Consider the following 24,967-nt stretch of genomic DNA (forward strand, 5'->3'; position numbering starts at 1 on the left):
AAATGTTCGACATATGATATTTTTAATTGTGTGATCAAGGAATTGGATGGCTTATTTGTATGTACATAAATTCTCTTTAACGTTGTAATTATGTCAAAGTGAGTTTCTTTATCGACTAAATGAAGAAGCGTGAGATTAGTTTGATGACGGTTTAGCATATCATGAATGGGAAAATTATTGATGTGCACACTATGATGTGTGTTGATATTATATTTATTAATTTCTTCACATATGATATACTCGTTTAATATATAATTTTGTTTAATTCAACTTGGTAAATTAAGAAAGTTTTTTACATAAGCCTGTGATCTATTTAATTTAATTTAATTAAGCCAAACCAAATCCCATTAAGACTGATTTTGCTTAAAAAACTTCACATCTATTAGAAAGGTGTAAAATTGGTTAATTTCACAAATTCATCATTTTTACTGACAAAACATTTATAATAATCCAGAGAACCAAATAATTACAAGGCTGTAAAAAATAAACTCAAGTAAAATAGTATTGTCTACGATTTTAGCAACATAAATAATGTTGCTAAAATCTTACATTCAACTTATATGATCTGAGTAGGTACCACGTTTATTCCTATAATTATATTATATTAACAATGTTTATTTTTGTGATTTCAGTATCCCTATTTATTCCATTTCATTATCATGCCACTAGAAAAATACACATTTAGCAAACTTTTAACATTTTTACTTCATAAACATATCTTTATGCTGATCTCAACTTTAATCCAAAGGCACTTCAACTGACAAAACATTATTTGTGGATATTTTCAAAGTAGGTACATGTTTTTTATTACCAGTAATATTATGTAGTTTTACTAGTACCTACATCTGTGCATATATGTATTACCAAACAGGCATCACGTGGTGTTGATATTACAATATATAAAATTTTGTATGCAACATAATACATGTATATTTTATTTTGTAACTACAATTATTTGGCTTTTTTAAAACAATCCGTGAAAATTTAATTTGAAATAACAAAAAAAATATTTCATTTTTAGATCCTTAAATTTGCTATTTAAATGACCAAGAACATTAATAATGTTTTTTTACAAAATTGCAATATGTATAAAAATATTAACATGAAACTGTTTTATCTTCTCAAATTTTGATATGATAACTACACAATTCATAAATATATACTATACTTCTCTATAATATTTTAATAAGTTTTTAACTCTTTACGAACCACCATTTTTATAATAAAATTTATACCAAATAATAGTAATTTTATCACACTATCAATATCTTGATGCATTCTCATAATCTTGCCCGTAGGCTTAATTACTTACAGAACTTAACTGTATTTGATAAAATATATACATGACTTTTTGATACTGTAACTGTATTAGAAACTAATTTTGTAACCCAATCAATATTCTGTAAGTGATATTTTAGCATGTAAATTTATTTATTGATATTTCTTATTTTATTTTACAATGTATTTTAAGTAAACATTTTTACTGCCATTTTAAAAGTATATAAACAAATCCAACATTGTTTTATAAGATTTTTATATACTGATTAGTGAGTTAAATTTGTATTCATTGTAATTATAATATAAATAATGTCCTTTAATATCCAATGTTTTACTACAATATTTATTGTGTTAATTATTAATCACACTGTTTGCAAGCTTGTATGATCGGGTCAATGTATAATGTCCCCTTTTTATGTCTAATAATAAATATTTGATTGTGTAAAAGTGATTATTATTTCCAAACCCAAAATCAGCAAGAAAATCATGACATACCTAACTAATACATCGCCATTGCAGAAGGAAAGCGATTACATTTATATGATTAGTAAAAATCATAGTTTTTATTTTGTTAGAAAAACCAATAAGATATAGGTAAATAAATTATTTTAAAAAAGAGGTGCTGTATGCACCATCAAAATGCATCCAGTTAAAATTTTTCATAATAGTAGGGAACATGAACATGTTAAAGTAAGGAGAAAAAATAAAGAATAATTGATGCAAAGAAAATTTTTAAAAAGTGCCGCAAGGATGTTAAGGTTGAGGAGAGAGAGTGAGATTTTTAATAGTTTTATTATGAGTTTTTGTAAAAAAATAAATAAAAAAAAACTCTGCTACAGATAGTGAACTTTAAATAGGGGAACCAGAGCCAAAAAAACGTAAATACTGCTAGTTTTGTTCCTAAAAAAAAAAGAGAATGTCAAAGTTAGTTTGTAATAATTGCAAAGAGTCAGTATGCTGTGAGCACAAAGTTGATGTTTGTGTAGACTGTATTCAAACTTTATATAATGAGGAACTTCAGTGTCTTTTTTTATTATTTGTTAATAGACTATCAAATTAAGCCAAAAATTTTCATGTTTTATTTATATGTATCGTATCATCAGCGCTATGATTTTTTAAAGTTTTGTATTTCTGAAATAACTCCGCGTATGACATCAGAGTTTGTTCTCTATTAGTTCTTCCGATCGGATCGTTTACAGTAAGCGAACCGGATATCTTTCACAGATTTCATATCATTGGTTGGTTCATATAACCAGCGACGTCGATCAAAGTGGTGCGTTTTTATTACAATATTTTTTATATATCGCATTATCAGCGCTATGATTTTTTAAAGTTTTGTATTTCTGAAATAACTCTGTGACGTCAGAGGTTGTTCTTGTTCCTACATTTTCAAGAAACTTGGCATACAATTTTATGCTCTTATTTTATATTAGAGTTTTACCGTATAGACTTAAGAAGCAAAAGATTCTATCTTCGAATTGTATTTCATCTAATTGACATGAATGTGGTTAATACATGGCTGTTGTATAAATAACATTCCTGTCAATTGGGTATGAAATCCAAAGTCTAGATAGAATTTCGTGCGGAAATTGCGAAGGCGCTTATGTCTATACGAGATGAAACTCAAAAGCGAGGTCGACCTTTTTGTTTTGCAGATGAAGCAGGACCCAGTACCAAACAACACCGTACTCTGCCTACCATGCGTCCTATAGCCAATATCAGATATGATGGTTAGAGGCATGGGCCTACCTCGATTGACAAACAGCAGAGGTGTAAGCTGTACATCAAAGGTCATTGACCATTAGGGCATTAGCCAGAAATGTGGTGTGGCTCTTGGTCTTTTAAAAAATAGAAATTGTTTTGTAAAATTCCTTAATCATTTTTTTTTTAAATTTATAAATGTTTCATTTTTAAAAATTTTTTTTAGTGTAAATGTAACATAAGAATTTATTTTGTAGTTTACTTTTTATATAAAATATGAAATAATGATATATGCCTATCGTACTGTGTTCCTTTATTTTACACCCTCTAAGCCCCAATGTCATTCCTCAAGTACATGATTTTTTTTGTAAACTACATAACTTTTCTTGTTTTTGTAAAAATATGATAAAAAATCATAGAATCCATAAATGCAAAAAAACATTTTTTTACTGGCTAGTATCACACTGGTACTGAAAGGGTTAAGGCTTTATGTACTTTTGATATAGATAAGGTTTAATTGGTTCACCTATGCACTAAATACTTACTCTATGCTTTTTAGAATCTAATTTATTTATTTGTACTTTTGATTTCCTCTTGTAAGATGTTGCAAAAGATGAAATTTGCTTTAATATATATAAATATTCTGAACCTGTTTACTGCATTATACACGGCCCCTAGGGATTTTTTGGTAAATAAAATAAAATATTTGTAAGTTTACATATTTATTAACACACAGCTTAATTGAAAACATAACATACAAAATGTAAACAGAAGATTAAAAAATTAAACATTGTTCAAATAATGATTTAATATGGATTCAGTCAACTTCATAAAAATAAGGATATGTATAGTAGTAAAACATAACATTTTAGATTCTTTCAAAAGCAAGATAAATATTGTTAAAAATATTAAAACTAATATACTGCACCACTCTCAAATTAATGATGACGTAATTAAAGAAGTACGATAATGGTGGCTAATAGAGAAAACTGCGTAGTAGTTTTTTGGAAATTCATAATTCTAGAAAGTTCAAAGGCATTTTAAAAGGAATCAACAACTCCAAGATGAACAATTGTAATCTAAAAAATCAGATTTTATTATGTGTACATATTGCCAAAAGTCATTCAAACTGAGTAAAATATCTTCTTAAAATACTTAATAAATATTTCAAATTACTTCCGAAATAGATATAAACATGTAATGATAATTGAACGTAGTTATGCAGAAAGCAGCTAGTTCACAATTTTGAAAAAAATTGATATTGGTGATATCGGATGCAGTAAGGTCAATTCTATGTTCTGCTAAAAACAGCCAGACCACTTTCATATAAAAAAAACTGTAATAATCACCTTCTGAAAACAGTGTCAATCATAAAAATGGCTTTTCATAATTTGCAGAAAACACCTACAGCACTAGAAAAATCTTACAGTACTTTAAAAATCATTAAAACTGGTCAAATACATAATTAGATTCTTATTTGTAATATAAAAAATACTAATTTATCATTTGTCAAGGTCAAAATCATTTCAACTGTTGTGTAGATTTGATTATTCACTCTTTTCACAAAGGTGGTATTATGTCAGTTTCACTTTACATAGGAGTGGTCCGAACATATTTTTTTCAAATTCTACTTGCTCAAAAGCAAAATTTGAAAAATATTGTGGCCCATATTGAATAATAAATGACCACAGAATCACTATTCATTTTTGGTTTCTTTAAAAATACTCAAAACATGTAATTATATAAAAACTGATAATAAACATTAAAAACAACTTATTAGTCAAACACGAAATGCTCTATTATAGTAAGATTTCATATTAATTTTTGTAGTGTCCACGAGTAAATTTAACAGTAACATTTGGTGCCATTATTTCCTATCATAAACAAACAATTAGCAACATTCTTATGGTATAATTTCAAGTCTATCGAGAATAGGGAAATATCACGCTTTTTTAATTGCAATTTTAAATAAATAAGGGCTATGAAATACTGTCAAGTAAAAAGATAATAATTTTTTGTACTTAACTTAATAGCAAGAAAAATCATTTTAAATTCCCGCAAAAACGGTTATTGCATTGGCCACTCCCCTAATACGTAACTATTCGGTTAAGTTTTGAACTTTGTTTGTGACCGTTTAAACTTACATAAAACATCCTCACGGACTTGGATGTCACAATTGTCAAGGCCAAGCATGTCGCGTTTTGGTAGAGATACATTTAACAATTTGATTCCAAAAGTTGTGTGAAAACATTTCTCCATATTGATTTTGAAAATACAATTAATTTTTCTAAATCCATTTTATGTATTTTTATTGGTATTCGTAGTATGTGATATTTCCCTATTAGAATATACACCATGTTGTGAAGTAATAAATATAATAAATAAATAAAAATAGTTAAAATTGAACCACAAAACTTAATACCAACTACCTCTTATGAACATTTGCTAAGCATAGATAATGTAGTAATAATAAATAAATGAAAGAAAGTTAATTCATTATCAGGGGTGATATTCTGGATCTACTCTACTCCCTAGAGAGTGCTTCATAGAATGGTAACACTGATTATTAAACGTCAAAATACGAAAATTTTCATTTAGACCTTTATTGCGACCTTAAGCATTACCCAAAACACTTAATTAGGTTGAATTGACCAAACCGTATTAGTTTTTTTCCGTTTTTGAAGCAGTTTTTACACCATTTGACGTTTAATGATCAGTGTGGCCATTCTTCACGACTTCAAACTAATCACTCTCTAGGGGATAGAGAAGATTCATAATTGCACCCCTGAGGACCTAAAAATGTTGCGATCATTGATAAATAATTTTAGCATTCTATAAAGAATTTAGATCTATTAGTTTAAAATATTTTTTTTAATTTAAGATAAAAATATTTTATCTAAAAAAAAAAAACACACAAGATTTTTTGTTTTCTATTCAATATAGTAAGTTTGTGCCTTTTTCTTATAAAACTACGTTTTATTTTTTTTTAAGTTTAAAGAATATTTGCCATAAAAAATCTTAGATATCTTATTGGCAAAATCACTGTAGACCAGAAAACAAAAAAAACAACTATAACAAAATTCAGGTTCCTAATTATTACGGAGTATTAGCGATTTAGATCTCTGAGCGGTGTCAGGGGCTTCTCAGAAGGTTTAGGGCTGCTTAAATACTTTGGAGACTTTCCCATAGGGCTGGTAATATTTTCTTTTCCTAGTGGTGTTGACATTACCTGTTTTCTTGATGGAAGTGGTGATTTAGTTCTGGATGAATCCAACATGTCTTTTTTTAGTTTCTCAATGAGAGATACTTGTTTTTGTACTGTGAAGGATAACTTTTCATTTTCCTGAAATAACAATAAAAGTTATAATTGGCGTCGGCAATAATAGTTCTGATTACGAAATATAAACTACGTAATTAGAAAAATACAATAAAATGTAACGGTACATACATCCTTCAATATAGAATTTTGGGATTTCAAGTCAGCGACATGTTTGATTTTCTGCATATTGTTTTGGTGTCCCAGAAGATTGGTGTATTTCAAGGTCATCTCCCCTAAATCCTTCTCTAAATTCTTACATTGAACTCTTAGCAGCTCCTCATCGCATGTTGCAGAGTGAACTTCTAATTCAGACACCTATATGTTAAAAAAAAAAAGTTTCAATTGACAATGAATAAAAACATAAGCACAAAAATATATTTAAATGGGGTTTTTATTTTTGCATTTGAAAAAAATATTGTTAACTCGTTACCTTATTTTCTAAAGAGCAGATCATATTTTTTAGTTCTGTAACAACATTATCCTTGGATTTTTGAAGGTTATTGAATCCCATTTCCAAATTACTGTATTTTGTTTCTAGTTCTGTACATCTCGAGGACAACTGAGTATTTTGAAGTTCCAAGCTGCAGTTTACTTCCTTATGATGAGATAGTTCATTAGTTTGGTCGTTATTTGATGTAATTATGTTGTTAAGCTTGAATATCTCCTTGTCCTTTTCTTTAATAATGAATTCAGTTGCTTCAAGGAAATGAGACATTTTTGCAAGACGTTCTTCTACAAACAATTTTTCATCTCGGCTTGCACACAGCTGTTTACTAAATTCATTCAACTTTCTATCTTTTTCTTCCATCAAATACCTAAATTCATTGATCAAAACTTGCAATTCTCCTTTTTCTTGGTCAAGAGCAGCTAGTGTTCCTTGTAGGCGATCATTTTCAGTTGCGAGCTCGTTAAATTCCTGCTCTTTGTTTTCTAGTTGACATTCTGCATTAAAAAGAATGTTTTGACAATCTTCAATTGTTTTAAAAGCAACATCACAAGTAGATTTCATATGAATGTATTTATTACGTTCATTTTCTAACTTCTTTTCTAATTCTTTTAGTTGTTTTAAGGCCTGTTGTTTGAACATGCTGATGTCCATTTCTAATTCACTTTTAACTTTTTCAATATCATTGACAAATTCAATTTCCATAGCGGTTAATGTTTCTTTAAATTGAGTATTATTTTCCAGAATAGTGTTGTGACTTTCATCCAAAGCAGTTTTAGAGTTGATAATAGATAAAAGAAGTTGATTGTGTTCTAATTTAAAGAGGTGAAAATCATTTTTTACCTTATCTAGTTCAGCTTCAGTCACACTTTTAGAAGAGTTTAATTTTTCGACTTCCATTTTAAAATTTTCTACACCTTCATCTGAATGACGCAATCTCATACCTAACACTTCAACGGTTTTACGGGTAGTTTCTAAAGTAAGTGCAAATTGGTTTTTCTCTTTACTTATCATATCTTTTTCTGTTATTATCTGTTCAATTTCATTTATGTACTGCACTTTGTTTTTATTTAAATTATTTTCTGTAAATTGTAGTTTGGAGTGTAATTCTTCCAATTGATTTTCCTTAGAACCAATAGTACCCTCGAGGGCTATGATCTTACTTGAAAGTTCCTTTACATCTTCATTGCTATTTTGAAGATCTTTTTTAATACTTTCAATTTGAATTTCCGATTTCATGATTTCATTTTCGGCAACTTCTTGAAATTTCTGAAAATCAATTAACAGTTTTTGTTGTTCTTGTTTCAGGATAGATTCATTATAGAGCATCATTTCTTGTAAACGTTGTTCAAACTGAATGTCGCAGATCTTTATTTTCTCAGCAGAATCTTCCTCAATATGTTTAATTTGGGCAGTAAAGTCCTCTTCCATGCTCGCAACTTTATTTTCATATTCAAGTTTAATAGAACCGAGAATAGTGTTCTGTCTCTTAAGGGTTTCAACTTCATTTTTATAGCGATTTTCAACATTCAAAATATCCTCTTCGTGTTTGCATTTAAGAGCTTCAGTTTCCATTTTGTACTCATGGCGAATACTTTCATTAGCTTCCAAAGCCAAAGAATGGTGACTTTTGACCAAAGCCAAATTTTCTTTGAGCTCATTGCATTCATTTTTAGTAATCACAGTTTGAGAAGTATTTTCATCAATTTGAACTTTATACGATGAGATTACATTTGATAAATGTTCCACAAGTTCCTTCAATTCTTTTATCTGCTGTTCGTATTCTGAAATTGTTTCGGTTTTGTTTCTGAAACAGAGAAATGGGAATAATGATTGAATGTTTGAGTGACCAATATTTAAATTTTTGAAGGATATTTTTATTTTGAATGCGTTTTTTGGTTGGTTGGTGGTTTTTGCACAGAAGTATTAAACTTACTACTATTCATTGTGTAAGCAGATAATTGGTAGAACTCCATATTTAAATTTGGTAAGGTATCCAAAATCAAATACTTATATGGACTTAATTCTACTTTTTATTTTTTTTTAATATATGTGACGCGTTTCGTCTTGTTAGGGCATATTCGTTAGATTATGTCCTAACAAGACAAAACGTGTCACAGAATTAAATCCAATAAGTGTTTTATTTTGGATGCCTTACGAAACATACTACTATTGCTATACTTGCTAAAATTTGTTGTTTAAGCTTAAGAGTTTTCAGTAAGATGGTAGAACATTACATATTATTTTCATCTCATGTTGTTTTTATTATTTCTATTTAACATAGTAGCCATAATATAACAAGACCGCAAATATAATGAGACCTCAAATATAGAGAGACCTAAAATATAACGGAACCTATGCATTAGGAGCAGGAATGAAGGGAAAAAATTTACCCTGAATATTTGGGCTAATACGGTATTATAATTTATTTTTAAGTAAAGAATAACAGCACTAATTAGTTGGAAATAATGTTTACAAACCTGATTTCTACATTTTTAGCATTTAAAATGTCTTTGGTAAAGCTATCTGTGGATATCGATCTGGAATAACCAAATTTCTCAGTGTGCTTTTTTGATGGAGTATTAACAACTCCTCGTCTCACTGCTTTAGGCTAAAAGTGGAGAAAATTATTAATTTAACACCATAATAAGTACTTTATCATATCTGAATAGCTGAGGCTTCACCAGCCGTTTTACTTGAAATATTTTTTATGCCAACCTACTGATGATGTATCGGTTAGATATTCAATATTAGAAATAAAAAAGGGGTATTACCGTGCGAAAAACTGTTGACGACTTATCACTGTGTACAGATTCAGTATCCGATTTAACAGATTCAGATTTAACAATATCATTGAAACGGTCAACTTTTGGAATAACTCCACCAATTGGTTTTGATAAATCTTTAGGATTGTATGCAGCATCAGCCCCACAACCGACTAGAATTATAAATATTTGTAAATGAGCAAGGGATAAAATTATGAAAGTACAAAAGTTAAGAACATCTTAATAATTTTACCTGTTTTTGCGTTAAACCTTTTAGATTTTGCAAACATTTTTAAAACTAATTAACACTGAAATCAGATTAATAAATAATTTCACGTAAAACCTAACACAAAAGCTACCTAAAAGCCCTAAACTAAAACAAAAAACCGCGAAGCCGATATATTATTTCCTCTCCGTTTTCGCGCAATATCTAACGGTCTCATAGATAAATTTAAAGTAATAAGCAATTATTTGAATTGTATAACGTATAACGGCTAAATCTAACGATAAACTATAAATATTATGTTTTTTTTATATCTTTGGTTTTATTTGAACGTTGTCTTTTATCTTTTACTCTATTTTATTTTAGTCTATATTCGCCGGCCTGTCAAATTTAGTATGCGTGGAATAATTTTCTGAGGTTGTTCTGAATATTGAAGTTGAAATATTAATTACATATATATTTTTTTAACCGAAAATTCGCGCGGCTCCATAATGAGATCCAAAGCATTATTAATATTTTTAGTAACTGTAACTATATTTTACCATGGAGCTCACGGGCAAACTAAGGCAAAATCGGTATGTCTGTATGAATACCCAAATTGTAATGTAATCGATAAGCCGTATATTTTACCTTTTATTTTGTTCTTTTTTTTAGTCTACGTCAATGGAAGCTAAAGTACAGCAACTCACTGACATGGCCAATAAGAAACCAATTCTTAAATTTAATGGAAATAAATTTCGGGAATATGTTAAGTCCCCACCGAGGAATTACTCAGTGATAGTCATCTTTACAGCCATGGCTCCTAACAGACAATGTGCTATTTGCCGAAATGTGCATGACGAGTTTAGTATAGTAGCCAGCTCGTTCAGATACTCGCAGGCATACTCCAATCAGCTGTTCTTTGTTATGGTTGATTTCGACGAAGGGTCTGATGTGTTTCAACTGGTGAGACTCTTTTTTTATTACTATTCTGTGTGTAATCATTTAAATAATTTAGAAATTACAATAGCTGTCGTTAAGTTCTTGTCTTGTAGATTAATAATACCAGAAACAATCTATAAACAATTGCATAAGTGGATTTATATTTAATTTTGTCAGTCATGCGTTTTGGATATTTCTAAAATAAACTTTAATAATTACCCGTTGCTGACTTATACTTTCTGAGAGATAAACGAAATTAACATATGTATAAAAATTTTGTGCACTAAGGTGAATTTCAGTAAAATCAAATATGAGTTTAAATGCGCGAGACATTGTATGTGTAATCGAATAATAATTTCAACGTTTGCCGTTACAATTTGTCATTTAAGGCATTTACATTGTTTTATATAAATAGTATAAATGTTTTTTTTTTTATACAATTTACATCCAATTATTGTCTTTTATACATTATAGCTGCGTTTGAATACTGCCCCTGTAATTATGCACTTCCCCGCTAAAGGAAAATCCAAACCAGGAGATACAATGGATTTCCAAAGAGTAGGAATATCAGCTGAAGCCATTGCTAAATGGATCCAAGAGCAAACAGACCTTCAGGTATCCTAAAATATTTCATTATGAGACTGTATATCATAATTCAGAGCTTTGTCAAGTGCTTATGATTCTACAAAATTTTGATTAAGTTTGAAAACACTTATAATTTGAAGGTTAAAGAGATTGTCCTTGTAAGCTGAAATGTACTACATTTTTAAATAAGTATTTAAATTAGTTTGTGAAATTTTTCAGTGAAGTTTGTTTTCAAACCCTTTACGACTCTAATAATTGTGTTATCAGGTTAAAATTACTTATTGAATTTATTTCTATAGCATATTTATTACAAAATGCACATTTCTCGTCATACATATGTCATGTTATAACATATAAATGAACAAGTAGGTAATAAAACTATTTTTTTCGAGCACGACAAATTAAAAGTGTAAATCTTTTATAATTTTTGATATAGACTACCTATTTAATCACCAATTCAATATATTCACAGAATAATATCTCATTTAGTTATTCTCTATTATTTGCTTAGATTCGAGTGTTCAGACCTCCTAACTATTCTGGTACAGTAGCCATTGTGATGCTGGTGCTGCTCTGTGGAGGCTTCCTGTATTTGCGGCGGAACAACTTGGATTTCCTCTACAACAAGCAGATTTGGGCTGTCGGAGCTCTTCTCTTCTGCTTCACTATGATTTCTGGCCAGATGTGGAACCAAATCAGAGCTCCGCCATTTGTCCATACCGGCCCGAACGGTGCCATCTCCTACATTCACGGATCTTCACAGGGCCAGTTTGTCTTGGAGACATATATTATCATGGCACTCAGTATCCTTTTTATTCAAATACATGATGGTACATCAATACAGTAGTACACTATCTTGTAAATTTTGGTTCTGTGATAATGGCTGATTTGCACTTTTGAGATAATGTAGTGATACATAATATACATTAATATGTCCTCTAAGATGTCTCATACTGAAGATGCTTTGCATTTCGAAAATGTATTCATAGAATTTGCCCTTTCTTATTTCCTTAACACGCAATTAAATGTCTGTAATGCTATAAAAGTAGAAACTCTTTTTGTTTATGCTCAACATTTTCCGTATTAAGGGTATGTTTTTTTTTAAGCCATAAAATACTAAATTTTTATTTATTTATTTCAATACATAAAAAAATACATTTTTATTGAGTTGAGTGCATTTCAGCTCTTTTAAAAAACCCAGGTTGAGCAAAGATGTTTTACAAGAAAGAACAATTAAATATATGTGACTTGTTCATCACATAATCAAAATGACGATACGAAATAATAATTACAATTAGACCTTGTTAGAAAATGGAAAATGTTATAGTGGCGCAGCTTAAGTCTCTGATCTGAAGTCCGCGATACTACTGTAGAACCACAACCCATTTAATTGTTGCATGATTTCCATTATTAAAAATAAAATAAATTTCGAGGCAAATTGTTGTCAATATAAAATATGTTCTTCCTTACATGTAAAATTAGATGCGGCTGTTGTTATAGGAATGATATTAATAGCAGAATCTGGAGGAGGATTTAAGATGGATGGTAATAAAGAGCAGAAAAATCCACCCAGTGGAGAAAATCGCAAAAAGCGATTGTTGGCTGTTGTAGGTTTAGTTTTCATGTGTGTCTTCTTCTCTCTCCTTCTCTCGGTATTCAGGGCCAAGGCTCAGGGTTATCCTTACAGGTAATATTTCTCATTATTTGTACATTCAATATTTTTTAGTCTCATTAACAGTACTTTTGAAATAATGTCATATTTATGTTACTTGCAATATGTAAAACATATGTGGTTATCATACATGTATTATAAAAATAAATATGACGTAATGAATATTGACTTAATACTGAAACTTTTTTCCAGTTTCCTGTTCAAATAAGGGAGATAATGAAGACATATGTACAGAGTGCGTGCCGCAAATGTTATGTTTTACGTAGTCAGAATGAGTTACTATTTGTTAGAACACTGTGAATGGATTTTTTGTGTGCACATTACCGTACAAATAAATTTTTATATGTTATTTCATTTCATTTTATTTATCCAATATTATCAGGAAAAGGTATTAATCTAATTAGAAAACCCTATTAACGTTTTTGATTATTAAAGGGAAAATAGCAAATAAGAAGGTTTTTTTTTTCATGATACACAAAGGAAAGAAGATTAAACCTAAAATAATATTTTATTATTTAACAGCTATAAAATAAACAGACATTTAATAAAATAAGTTTAGCCTCTTATGACATATCTGATAAAGTATTATTTGACAAACAACATCATATGTGCAACAGTAGCATTTCATAACAATAATATTTAAAAAACTTTATAAAAACATAAATTAACATCTGAATTAAAGTACGTTTATTATTTTATAATATAGTAGGAATGAGCGCTTTCCTATTCTTGGGATAGTTTGAAAAAGTTTCTTTGTACCACCAATGGGAAAGTAAAGCAGTTTCGATCTGAAAAAAATCAAGAGACAAATTAATAAATAAGTACGTAGTTTTTTATGGCGAGATTTTTTTTCCTTAGGATATTTTGAGACTTCCCTAGATATAATAACTTTACTACTAGTTTGAGCATAAAAAGTTGAAAAATTGTGTAAGTAAAAAATATATTATGTACATAAAAATTTTAATAATGTTCAAATAAATTCTTAAAATAAAATTTTATTGAGTATATAATTTTTTTTTAAATATATAAAACCTAAATAACTACCTACTTGGAAAGTCTCGTTTTTTACCAATATTGGACAACATAATATTGTTAAATTATAAATATATTGCATCGCTATAAGAATAGTGAAACTAATAATAAAATAAACAAAATCACGTCCAAACGTTTGCTGACAAAGACTGCATTATACCTGCTAGGGAGATGTCAAGATCAATATATTATATTACAGAGATGGAGAACATTATCGAGAATGTTCCCATTCTCTGTTGCAATACATGTATATCAAAGTTGCTCTATTTTCAGCATAAGGAAATAAAGTTAAGAATAATGAAATCACGGCGCATGATAAACTATCCACTTTTCAAAAATACACCAGAAACTCTTTATACGATTTCAAAATAACACAACACAAAGATGAAATTTATCATTGATTTTGCAATGCAAGTAATATAATTATAATATTCCTTTTTGGAATTCCCTACATCGCTCTTTTACTTACTAGAGAGGTATGCGTAAGGGAAGGGTGATAGTAAATAATCTTTGACACTATTTTAAAAGGATTTTTATATAAAAAAAACCCTCCACTATTGTTTTTTTTTTTAGTATACTTTTTTTAGTATTTTATTTATTTTCGTATCCCCTGTGTAAAAAGGTTCCGTTGTAATAAGTTTTAAAATGAGAACTCTTGCCATTCTCTCTAGATTCTTTGCTTCGATTGCTCTGTCTAGATTTTGTGAAGGACAAAAAAAATAAATTAAAAAAGTATTTACCTGATTGCTCAATACCCATAAAAACACACAAATCCAAGATGAATTTTTGCCAAGGAGTGGAAATAGAGAAATATAAATTACTATTTCACACAGCTGATGAGGGCAAGATATGTGGTCAAACCAGCCTCCCTTCGGGATGAAGTGTTTTTCAGTAATGACCTTGTTGGACTTTTTATCTTTTCGTAAATTGGCAAGAATGAGGTTACTGCGGAACTGATTCAACCATGCAATACTAAATAATATCACACAAGGAATGGCTACCACAATTGTCCATGGATCAAAGATAGTTGATTCGCCGATGTTTTCTGTGAAGCAAACAAAAAAATTGTTATCTGCACCCGATGGTGCATAGCCACTGGTACTCCAATTATCTCAATCATATGTTACATGAAGGTAAGGTGATTAGTCTTACGCTTTGGGTGTCAATCCGGGAATATCAAACCTGAGACTTCAAGCGCTATACAAAGAGGTGAACTTATCTCAATTTTCTTTCACGCAGAACCGTAATCTTCAACCGCTTGGACACGGAAAAAATTGTTCAGTAATTAATTATTTTTTTTATAAAGAATATAGTTCTGTGAGTGAAAAAACCAGAATCCCAGATGAGTAATTTTAATTTGATGGCTACTATCAGGTAAAAATCCTGAAACAGTAAATCAAGTGGACATATTATGTAAGACCGCTTGATTGTAGTGGTTGAAGCGTTCGCTTACCATGCTTGAAGTCCCAGGTTCGATTCCTGCCAAGGTCAAAGTAAAATATTTGTTAAAAGGATTGTTTTTTACAGCAATTTTTTACTGTCCCTAGATTGTTACCTGACGCATAAGGATGTTCAAGATATGCTGCATTAAGTGGTTCAATGCAGAGCCCTGTGCACCATCAGGTGGATAAGGGTATGGTGATTATGATACAGTAAATATATAGAGCTAGCATATCTACAAAGTATACTGTGGAAACAGCAATCATTTCTTTGTATAATACTATTACATATCCATTACATAATTGAATTAACAATGTATTCCTCACTGGGAAAACCCGTGCCGAGGAAGACATTTAACATTTTTATTTTAGTGTAATATATATATTTTTTACTCAATTAATTGTTTTAGACTTTTTACATAGATATACAGAAAACAATTTAATTTAAATACAAATGAGGAGGTACCCAAAAGAAACAGAATGAATACTAAAAAAAAAAAGTATTTAATTAATTATTTTTAAAAATCCTTCAATCCCCTTCAAAGTACTTTCCGTTGAGAGCTAATGCACTTGTCCAATCTCCTATTCCATTGTTGGAAACATTTTTTTAATTCATCTCCCGTGATGTTTGAGAGCACCTCTGTCATTTTTTCTTTCACCTTAGAAATGTTGGCAAAACGCTTTTCTTTTATGTCTCTTTTTATTCGGAGAATACATAGAAGTCACAGGAGGCTTTCACAAGATCAGGTGAAAAGAGGAGATGGGGCATAGCGGTCATACCCTTTTTGGTCAAAAATTGGCGCACAGAGAGGACTGAGTAAGAACAAATTTGGCAGCTACCCTTCTCATCCCCAACACTCCAGATGGCTACACAACTTCTTTGATGGACTGTTGTCAGTATTCCAGGATGATTTGGCAAACTTTAGTGTTATTTCAGACAGTTAGGGCCAAGGAAGGACGTTCAGAGCGGAGTTGGTCATCAATCGACATTTCCCCTTTTTTAAAACGGAAAAACCACTCAAACACCTGAGTTTTCCCTGAAGCATCATTTTTGTAGGCTGTTTTAAATATTTCAAGAGTTTTCGTGCAAGTTTACCTGAGCAGGAAACAAAACTTCACAGCCGTGCGCTGTCCACGACAAACATCCATTGCAAAAATGAAGAGCACACAAAACTGTCGCAAAAAAATTCACACCACCCAAACGGAACCTTCTCCAGCGATGACACTTGGTGACACTGACTGGTGGTGATGATAGCTCTACACAATCCTATCGGCAGAACACGGTACTACAAAAATTCTGCCCTACCTCCTCGTACTGTTAATAATAGAAATAAATATACAACAAACTCATAAAATGATTATATTAATGTTACTATTAATTATAATTATTACCTTGTTTATTTAAAAAACCCGGTGAATGACCGAGTAGAGCAATGAGACATCCGATGTAATGTAAGTGGCCAACTAAATAAATAAATAAATTTATTTTACTACTCTTAGCAAAAACTTGGACGAAGAACGTTTCATAAAACCTTCTGTAGCATTGGATAGTCAGCAGGCCTAATGCTATCAAAGTGCCTCCTGGCGTAGCTGAAAAAAAAGTACTTTTTTGCATTATTTATTAAATATAGCTTTAAAAAAATAGAATTAGTTTATTATATTTTTAAAATCTGATTTAAAATCATCAAAATATGTTAATTTACATCTTATTACACTCTGAAGCTAGGTGGATATGTATTATTGATCCTCTCTGTGTCCAGGCAGATGAAGAATACAGTTTTGTGTGTGAAATAGAACCAGAACCTTGGATGAGCCTTTTTGATTCAATGGCTGCTCTCAGGTAAAAACCCTGAATATGGAAATCAAGTGGAAATAAGTCTACCTCCTTGTGTTGTGGTTAACAATTCGCCTACCATTCTTGAGGTTCTGGGTTCGATTTCTTGCAGGATGCATTTGGTTTGCCAATGCACTACTGAGTGCGGAAAGAAGGATGAAAATGTATTATTGATTCATTTCTATACAAAATTAATTATTATCACCATCCCCTTATAAACCTACATTACCTTGAAACACCAAATGTGGCCCATCTCGACCATTTGTTTTCTTACTTCAGAAGCCAGTGCGGAGGTTATAACATTTTGTGGTCATTTTTTAAATGAGTATTTTATTGACTTTGCCAGGAATCAAACTTAGCTTGGTATACAGACGAGAGGTGGACAGTTATAATATTGGACAATTATTTATAAATTATTAAGATTAAGTACTCTAAAATTATTATTTTAATACACTGGTTTTAACATTATTCCTTTTTACTATTTTATTTCAGTTAAAACTATGCCTGAGCTACCGATGCAAATTTTTATTTCTAAAACTTCTGATCCAAATATATACATGATTAGATTTTTTTTTCATAATTTTTCTTTTTCAATGACCCATTCTGTTTTATGATTACAAAAAATGATATGGGATTTATTTTAATTTAATTTATTTAATGGTTCTCAATAATATATTACATAATTGAATTAACAATGTATTCCTTACTGGGAAAACCCGTGCCGAGGAAGACATTTTACCATTATAGTTTAGTGTGATATGGCTGCATATTTTTTTACACAATGAAATGTTTTAGACTTTACAAAAAAAAAAATTAAGCACAAATATATTGTTACAAATCTCAACTAAGTGTAGGTAGCTTGGATTATATGAATTGTAGGGTAACCATAGTTTCCCGGTTTATTGCATTTCTTTTCATTAATATATTTTTTATTTTCTGCTTGAATTTTTAGTATTTTGATATGTCCTGAACATTTTTTGGCAGACTGTTAAAGGATTTAGGTCCAAGATATAAGTAGGAACATTGACCATATAATGTTCTTATTCTTGGTACGATATGCAACTAATGTATTTGTAAATTCTAAATCAAGTGCAAGCTGTCTCTTTTTTTAGTGCGGTAAAAATATTAGTTTTTTATTCTCATTTTACACACTTGTATTAGATTGATTATCCTAAATAAATACTTATTTATATATTCATATAAAAAAGTAAATTTATTTTAAGAATGAAAGTGTTTTATGTGATTATGCTTGCATGTGGCCTCGTGGTGTAATGGTCAGCGCGTTTGCCTACCATGCAATAGGTTTTGGGTTCGATTCCCGACATAGTTGATATGAAATATTTATTTAAAAGAGTGTTTTCACACCAGAATATTTTATAGTCTCTGGACTGGTACCTGAAGCGTAAGAATGATCATCTTACCTTTATGTAACAAAAACGATCAAGATATGCTGCGATTGGTGTACCAATACAGTGCCCTAAGACGATGATGCTTGCATGAAATTAAGTTCAATTATAGATCTGCCAACGCAAGAAGTTATAAGTTATTTTTATTATTCTAAAAGTGAAATATCTACTTAATATATTTTAACTGAAATTGTAAAATTAAGTAGTATGAGAATATTAAGCAGCAAAATGAGTTGAAAAAATTAAGTGTATTTATGTTTTTTTTAACGTAAATAACACGTTCACTACATTAAATTACAATTGATAACAGAAATTAAACTTTACTGAATCCATAATGAGGAAGTTCAGTGCTACGAGAAATTGGATGTGAAAAATATTTTCTTACATGCGGTAATCTTCAATCAAGTGTTGCAAAGCACTAATTTAAAAAAATAAATCTCTGGTACATGACACGGTTTAAATTTTCTTTAAAATCAGGAAACTTTACAATTAATATTTGAAGCATTGAGATTGTGATTTTTATGTTTATTTAATCAGAATTCATTCCTATACATTCCCATTCAGAATACATATCCTACGGAACATTACCGTTCCAATAGAACACTGCAATTAGAACACTATTTGTACATTTTCTAAGGATAATGATTAATCGAAAAGGTAGTCCTACATTTGTACGTACATAGTTTACATAGTAAAGTATTAACAAGTAAAAATTTCAATTAATGATTAGTTCATTACTTATGTTTTAACTCTTTACTTTTGGGTGTATAAGTATTTTTTAAATTTATTATTGTTTAATATAAACCATGAAGTAAACTTTTTGACTTTCTTTTTTTTTCTTCTGTTCCCTTTTTTTAAAAACTGCCTTTTTCTTTTATAAAGGTAAATATTTATATTGGTTACAGATGTAATATTTCTTTTTTTTTATATATAAATATTGTTTACCATTGTATACTTTTCTCGATGTTTTTGGTTTTTTTTAAAATATCATGCTCTTTTTTGTTGTATTTTTTTTTCACTGGTTTTATTGTAATTATGTAAAAAGTTCATTGAACTGTAAATAAATAAATAGTTTTTACAGGAACAAATACTTTTAGTTAACATCTTATGTTGATGCGCTCAGGAATTGAGTCTAGGACCTGGTAACCCAACACTAAATTGCACATTAAGAGGTGAATTGCATTATATAACTAATTTTATTGAAATTTGTCAAGGATTAATTTATACTTACCAGTGACGGTCCTATCAGAACCACACCAAAAATCCAGGAAATTTGCTATCCATGGTGGAACATAGAATGTGAAGTAATAAACATTAAGAACAGAGAGAAAAGCAATTGTGAAAAGAATGACGGCAACCATGTAAAAGTGTTTGAAGTAAGATTTAGGAATGTCAAATTTCATAGTTGAACTTTTGTTGATTTGTGAAAATTTTCCATAACGAAAATTATCAACTATGAAAGCTGGTAGAAATGCCTCAAAAAAGTTAACCAATGAACCAACAAACAATACTAAAAACGCATTATTTAAAAAGTAAATATCAATTAAAGGCCACATTTTTATGCGTTACTCTGTTGTATCAAACAAATACGTCAACTACGCCCCAAAGTTTTTGTGATATTATTTTTTTAAACAGCAGTATTTAATAAACGTAAAGCGAACACTAAAAAAATACTAACAATAACAAAAACCGGATTCATTATAAATAAATAGTTTATTTATGCAAAAATAAGTTATTTGACTAGTAAACATTTAATTACTCAAATATTCTTTGAATCGGTTTAAAAAATATGTTGATTTTAAAGTTCGATAATTAGCTAAGATGTTTTAATTTATAAATAATTTCACTTTGGATTTTTAATACTGTTAATACTATTTTCAATATCACGGAGGTACGTGTAAGACTGGTGTAAGAACGAGATGAAATGCGGTACACGTGCGATCGAGATTAGAAGTACCCACAAAATACCGTTTTAGTTTGAAACACGGTTGAAAATTGCGTTCGGTCCAAAGACCACCCAAATATTCATCTGAGACCTCTTTCCATTTCCACTTTTCACCCACTTTTTCTCGCTTTGTGACTAGGTTGAAATAAATAGAATACATTACATTTAAAGATACGCCTAAAAGATTATAGAATTTGAGTCATATTGGAGATTTGAGTATAGGTATCGAGTATATTTTATTTTTTATTGTTGTAATGGAAACTGCAAAACAAGGTGATTTTGTTATCTAATGAAAGAAGTAAGGTGAATTTATATCGGTATGCTCATGCAATCATCAAAACGTCGACAAGTTAATGCGCTGATTTCGTCTTGTAATTTATATTTCATAGAAATGAAACTGTCAAATATTGACATTTATCGGTTATGACGGATTGTTCTTCTTCTTCTTAGTTTTTTTATTGGCCTTTTCACCTCCCAACTGGGTGTTCTAGCCAGTGTCAGTTTTAGATTAGGGGGAATCTGGGGTGGAGTGAGATACCAGGGCGGAACGGGAAAGGGCCAGGACATTCGCTACGTACGACAGAGATGCGTGAACTTCGCGCAAAACAGTCAGTTCACTGCGCTGCGCTATATGAAACGGTTGATGTCAAAGTCGGAGTGTGCTTAATTTGAAATTCATCGAATGTTAAAGAAAAAGCTCGAAAGTTCTAATATTTGCCCTGTTACACCAAGGTAAATCTATATACCATTATTTATTCAAAAAAATTACATAATATGTTAATTTCAACTAACTTTTGACTGACTAAAAGTCTAGTGATAACTCAAGGCCAACACTTATATCGGCTATAACTCCCGTGTTTTAAAAAACGCTACTGTCGGGGCACAATGAGGTGGTATCACATTCCGCCCTTGAGAATATTTGAAAGACATTCTTTTTCTAACTAATATTATAAATGCGAAAATTAGTTTTTCTCTTTGTTGGTTAAGCTTTTATAGCTCTAACGTCACTTTTTCAACTGCAGATGGTGCGAAAGAACATAAAAAAAATCAGCTGGCACTCCTAGTCTATGTATCGAGTCGTTGATGCAGTCATAAGTTAAAAAATAGGATACCTGGAAGCGTCTAATCGGTACGAAGTGCCATCACCAACACTTGAGAGGTATGTTTGGAAAAGACAGGAAATCCAGAAGCTCTTGTTAATAAAAAGCCAAGAAAGTTCCGCCACCGTTTTTACAGCTAAGCAAAAGTTGGAGCTTGTAAACTACCTAAAAGATATGCAAAAACTACTCTTCGGAATGACTAAGAACAAATTTCCTCAACTGGTTTACTAGCTAGCAGAAAATAATAATTACAGCCATAATTTCAACAGACCTTTGGGAATGGCGGGAGAAGACTGGATTAAAGGCTTTTTGAAGCGTCACCCTGATTTACTTATTTCTGACAAAACCAGAAGCAAATCTGGAGCACGCGCTATGGGTTTCAACAAAGTAGTAGTATTGAATTTTTAAATCTGCTTAATGAGATTATGGAGAAACACAAAATAAATGCCAGTAGCAATCCTTACCGCCTCAACTTATAAGAATAATTTATAATGAGAGTGTATTAAAAAGAGGAAAAATATCAAGAATGCGAAAAAAGGAAAAATAAGAATGAAATTAATATTACAATGGTAAAAAACCGAAGGAATAAAAACTAAGTCAAAAAAATTAAAAATAATCGTAACCGGATCTGACGAAAGTTCAGTTAATGAAGGCCGGTGTTCTTGTAGCGTTTGCAAAATTGGGCGGACATGTCGTGTGCGAATTTATTCTCCAATGTACAAATAATTACTAAATTATTAGCACAGATCACAGATGAGAAATGCACAGTGTCGTTATTTAGTTTATTTTTTCACGTATCTACGATAAAACATGCAAAAAATATAATTATATCGTATTGTACAATAGGGACGAGTACTCCTTTGTGTCCCCAGTTCATCTCCCATTGTGCCCGGGGGGTGGGGCAGAATGGGAAATGTCTTTTTTTTATGGTAATTATGTATTTAGGTAAGTTAAACACTTGTTTTTCGTAAATAAATGAGTAAATAAACGTACACATTGAAAAATAATGATATTATTTATTTCAAACTTTCACAAATTACAATCAAAGCTTAGCTATCCAGTTCCGCCCTGAGTTCCCCTACCTTAGTTTAAAAAAAGCTTGAATGTTTTATGTACCTTTGTTTATTAAACTAGAACATGGGAATAATCTTAGAACTAGTTACAAACATGAGAGAAAGAAAAATACTTACAGATCTAGGTCCTTAACTAATGCAGTTCGTAATTGTCACCCTTCACTAATATCTTAATTCTAACACAATGGTAATTTCACTTATGTGGAGAGATGACGGATGGTGGTCCGGATGCTTTCGGATGCGTTCGGACAAACACATGCTGGGCGATGTCCTGGGTGGAGATCTGCCATGGATGGATCCTTGGGCGGCTCTGGGGATTCGGTCCCGTGACGATGATGACGACGATAGCTAGCTGGAAGACTGGCCGGTCGTGGTTTGGGCACACGCGCTGGCGGTGCAGGAAACTGGCGTTCCTTTGGAGGACCATGGATGTCCTGGATGCGGAGGGACCTTTGCGGCTGGAAGGCAGCCTCCGATGACCCTCGTGGAGTAGTCGGATTCCACGAGGTTTGCTACGTAGCACTGGCTACCCTGTACACTCACTGCACTTAAACTCCCTAACTTCGACTTCCACGCTGCATCGTCTCCACGATCGAGGGTACGATCGCGTAGACCCAACTCACTTTCCCGACTCTCGACCAACTCTTGACCGACTGTCCTTCCCGGCTGTTTTCCGACTCGTTTTATATATATATTAAATAAGGAGATCTCTTCTTTTCCCTTTCACTTATTGCCTAAAAATCATTGTCTCTTTTCCACACTTATGCATAAATACCTCGTCATATTTAAACTAAAATATTATGTTCTGCATATAATTTCTTATAAAATTAAATTATAATGAACTAAGATTAGATGTATTTATTATTAAATACGTTTAAAACTAATTGATTAAAAATAAACATACACAAAACACAGAAAATTAAATCATTAAACTAATTTATATTTATGAAGATTAGAAAGGAATAATGAATTAATAATTTATAAATAATCCGCCTCTTAGTGTAGTGGTTGGCGCGTTTACCTACCATACTTGAGGTCCTAGGTTCGATTCCTGGCAAGGCGGATGTAAAATATTGATTTATAAATTTAATTCTACGCTGCAATGTTTTTATAGTTCCTTGACTGGAACCTGAAGCGTAAACTGACCATCTTGCCTTCATACATATTATAAAAAAATCACTGATACGTTGCAATTGGCGCACTGGTGCAGTGTCTTATGTACCACGGCCGTAGATTAAGAAATGATGGCGCAAAAGTTTATTTGAGTTTTAAGTTTATATGTGGCAAGTTAAAATAATCGGCGCGCGTACGAATGAAGATGTATGAAATTTGAAAAAGCAAGGTTTGTATGTATTGCTAAAGAATTAATTGCGCGTTTTATTTTGTTATTTTTAAATGAATTGGTAAGTTTTTAAAATATAAATATTATTTTAATGGCCATCGGTTTGCGATTTATTATTCAAAAAAAGTTATGTTTTCCCTAGCGGAAAACATGGGTCGATATTTATTGTTAAAGTTATTGTTTTCAATAGAAAGGGTTTTGGAATTCCAGGTAATTTACCGCTTGGTCATTTGAATTTAACCTGAGGTATCGAATCCTAATTGACATTAAAAATAGACGAAATATTTATAAATACCTAGTAACGGCTCAGATAAATATGGATTTATTTTAATGTATTTATTTGTAAAGGCGGTAATTAAAATGGCGTTCTTTTAAGAATGGGCTAGCATGAACTAAAAGGTTATTATTGTCAAAGTGCTTGCTGAGAAACCCTAGATTAAAAAAACAATAGAATGTATTGGAAAGTTATTTTTAAATTCGCATTGAAATATTTTAAAATATCGTCGCGTTTTTTCCCAACAAAGGTTAATTTTATAATTTAAAACGGAAATACCTGTTTATTTTACGAGGACAAAAGGTTTTAATGCCTGAATATTTTAGGCAGGTATGTATAGATTGTATCAACTTCAGTGTTTTATTCAAGTATGAAATAGATTATCACGATAATAAGAGCATTTAAAACTTCAAAACGGGAAAAATTGGACTCCAGTGTTTTCTGAAATTATGTACACATTGAAGAAATTAACAAACACGTTTGAAATACCCTACGGAGGGGGGCTTTCAACCACACAATGTTTTGTCCAAATATCACATTGCGTTGATTTCAAACGCTACATTGAGCGATGATCGATTTTGAACGCAGCCTTTCTCCAACAATGTAGGCAAGT

At 30.8% G+C, this 24,967-nt stretch overlaps 3 protein-coding genes across 5 annotated transcripts; 1 reads left to right on the top strand and 2 right to left on the bottom strand.

Moving 5' to 3' along the window:
* Positions 1-5,949: 5,949 nt before the first annotated feature.
* LOC148284670 (uncharacterized) lies at positions 5,950-10,023 on the bottom strand. Its single transcript, XM_088236095.1, has 6 exons — positions 9,762-10,023; positions 9,518-9,681; positions 9,224-9,354; positions 6,729-8,550; positions 6,428-6,613; positions 5,950-6,322 (listed from the first exon to the last, which is right to left on the bottom strand). The coding sequence occupies exons 1-6, from the start codon at positions 9,796-9,798 to the stop codon at positions 6,086-6,088; spliced, it is 2,577 nt and encodes an 858-aa protein (XP_088092221.1). The 5' UTR covers positions 9,799-10,023; the 3' UTR covers positions 5,950-6,085.
* Positions 10,024-10,123: 100 nt separating this feature from the next.
* Positions 10,124-13,258, top strand: Ostgamma (oligosaccharide transferase gamma subunit). 2 transcript variants are annotated; one of them, XM_088236102.1, is made up of 6 exons: positions 10,124-10,306; positions 10,386-10,676; positions 11,127-11,267; positions 11,749-12,040; positions 12,720-12,924; positions 13,102-13,258. In XM_088236102.1, the coding sequence occupies exons 1-6, from the start codon at positions 10,223-10,225 to the stop codon at positions 13,115-13,117; spliced, it is 1,029 nt and encodes a 342-aa protein (XP_088092228.1). In that variant the 5' UTR covers positions 10,124-10,222; the 3' UTR covers positions 13,118-13,258. The 2 variants fall into 2 exon arrangements, with proteins under 2 accessions (XP_088092228.1, XP_088092230.1); XM_088236104.1 differs by lacking the exon at positions 13,102-13,258 and having other exon boundaries at positions 12,720-12,928.
* A 140-nt stretch (positions 13,259-13,398) lies between these two features.
* Positions 13,399-20,317, bottom strand: LOC148284672 (polyprenal reductase). 2 transcript variants are annotated; one of them, XM_088236116.1, is made up of 4 exons: positions 19,852-20,317; positions 16,773-16,970; positions 14,682-14,986; positions 13,399-13,697 (listed from the first exon to the last, which is right to left on the bottom strand). In XM_088236116.1, the coding sequence occupies exons 1-4, from the start codon at positions 20,174-20,176 to the stop codon at positions 13,605-13,607; spliced, it is 921 nt and encodes a 306-aa protein (XP_088092242.1). In that variant the 5' UTR covers positions 20,177-20,317; the 3' UTR covers positions 13,399-13,604. The 2 variants fall into 2 exon arrangements, with proteins under 2 accessions (XP_088092242.1, XP_088092248.1); XM_088236122.1 differs by lacking the exon at positions 14,682-14,986.
* Between the last annotated feature and the right edge of the window lie 4,650 nt (positions 20,318-24,967).

Source organism: Micrasema longulum, unplaced genomic scaffold (genome assembly GCF_059751315.1).
Source record: "Micrasema longulum isolate JH-2025_06_02 unplaced genomic scaffold, ASM5975131v1 h1tg000097l, whole genome shotgun sequence".
Taxonomy (NCBI): domain Eukaryota; kingdom Metazoa; phylum Arthropoda; class Insecta; order Trichoptera; family Brachycentridae; genus Micrasema; species Micrasema longulum.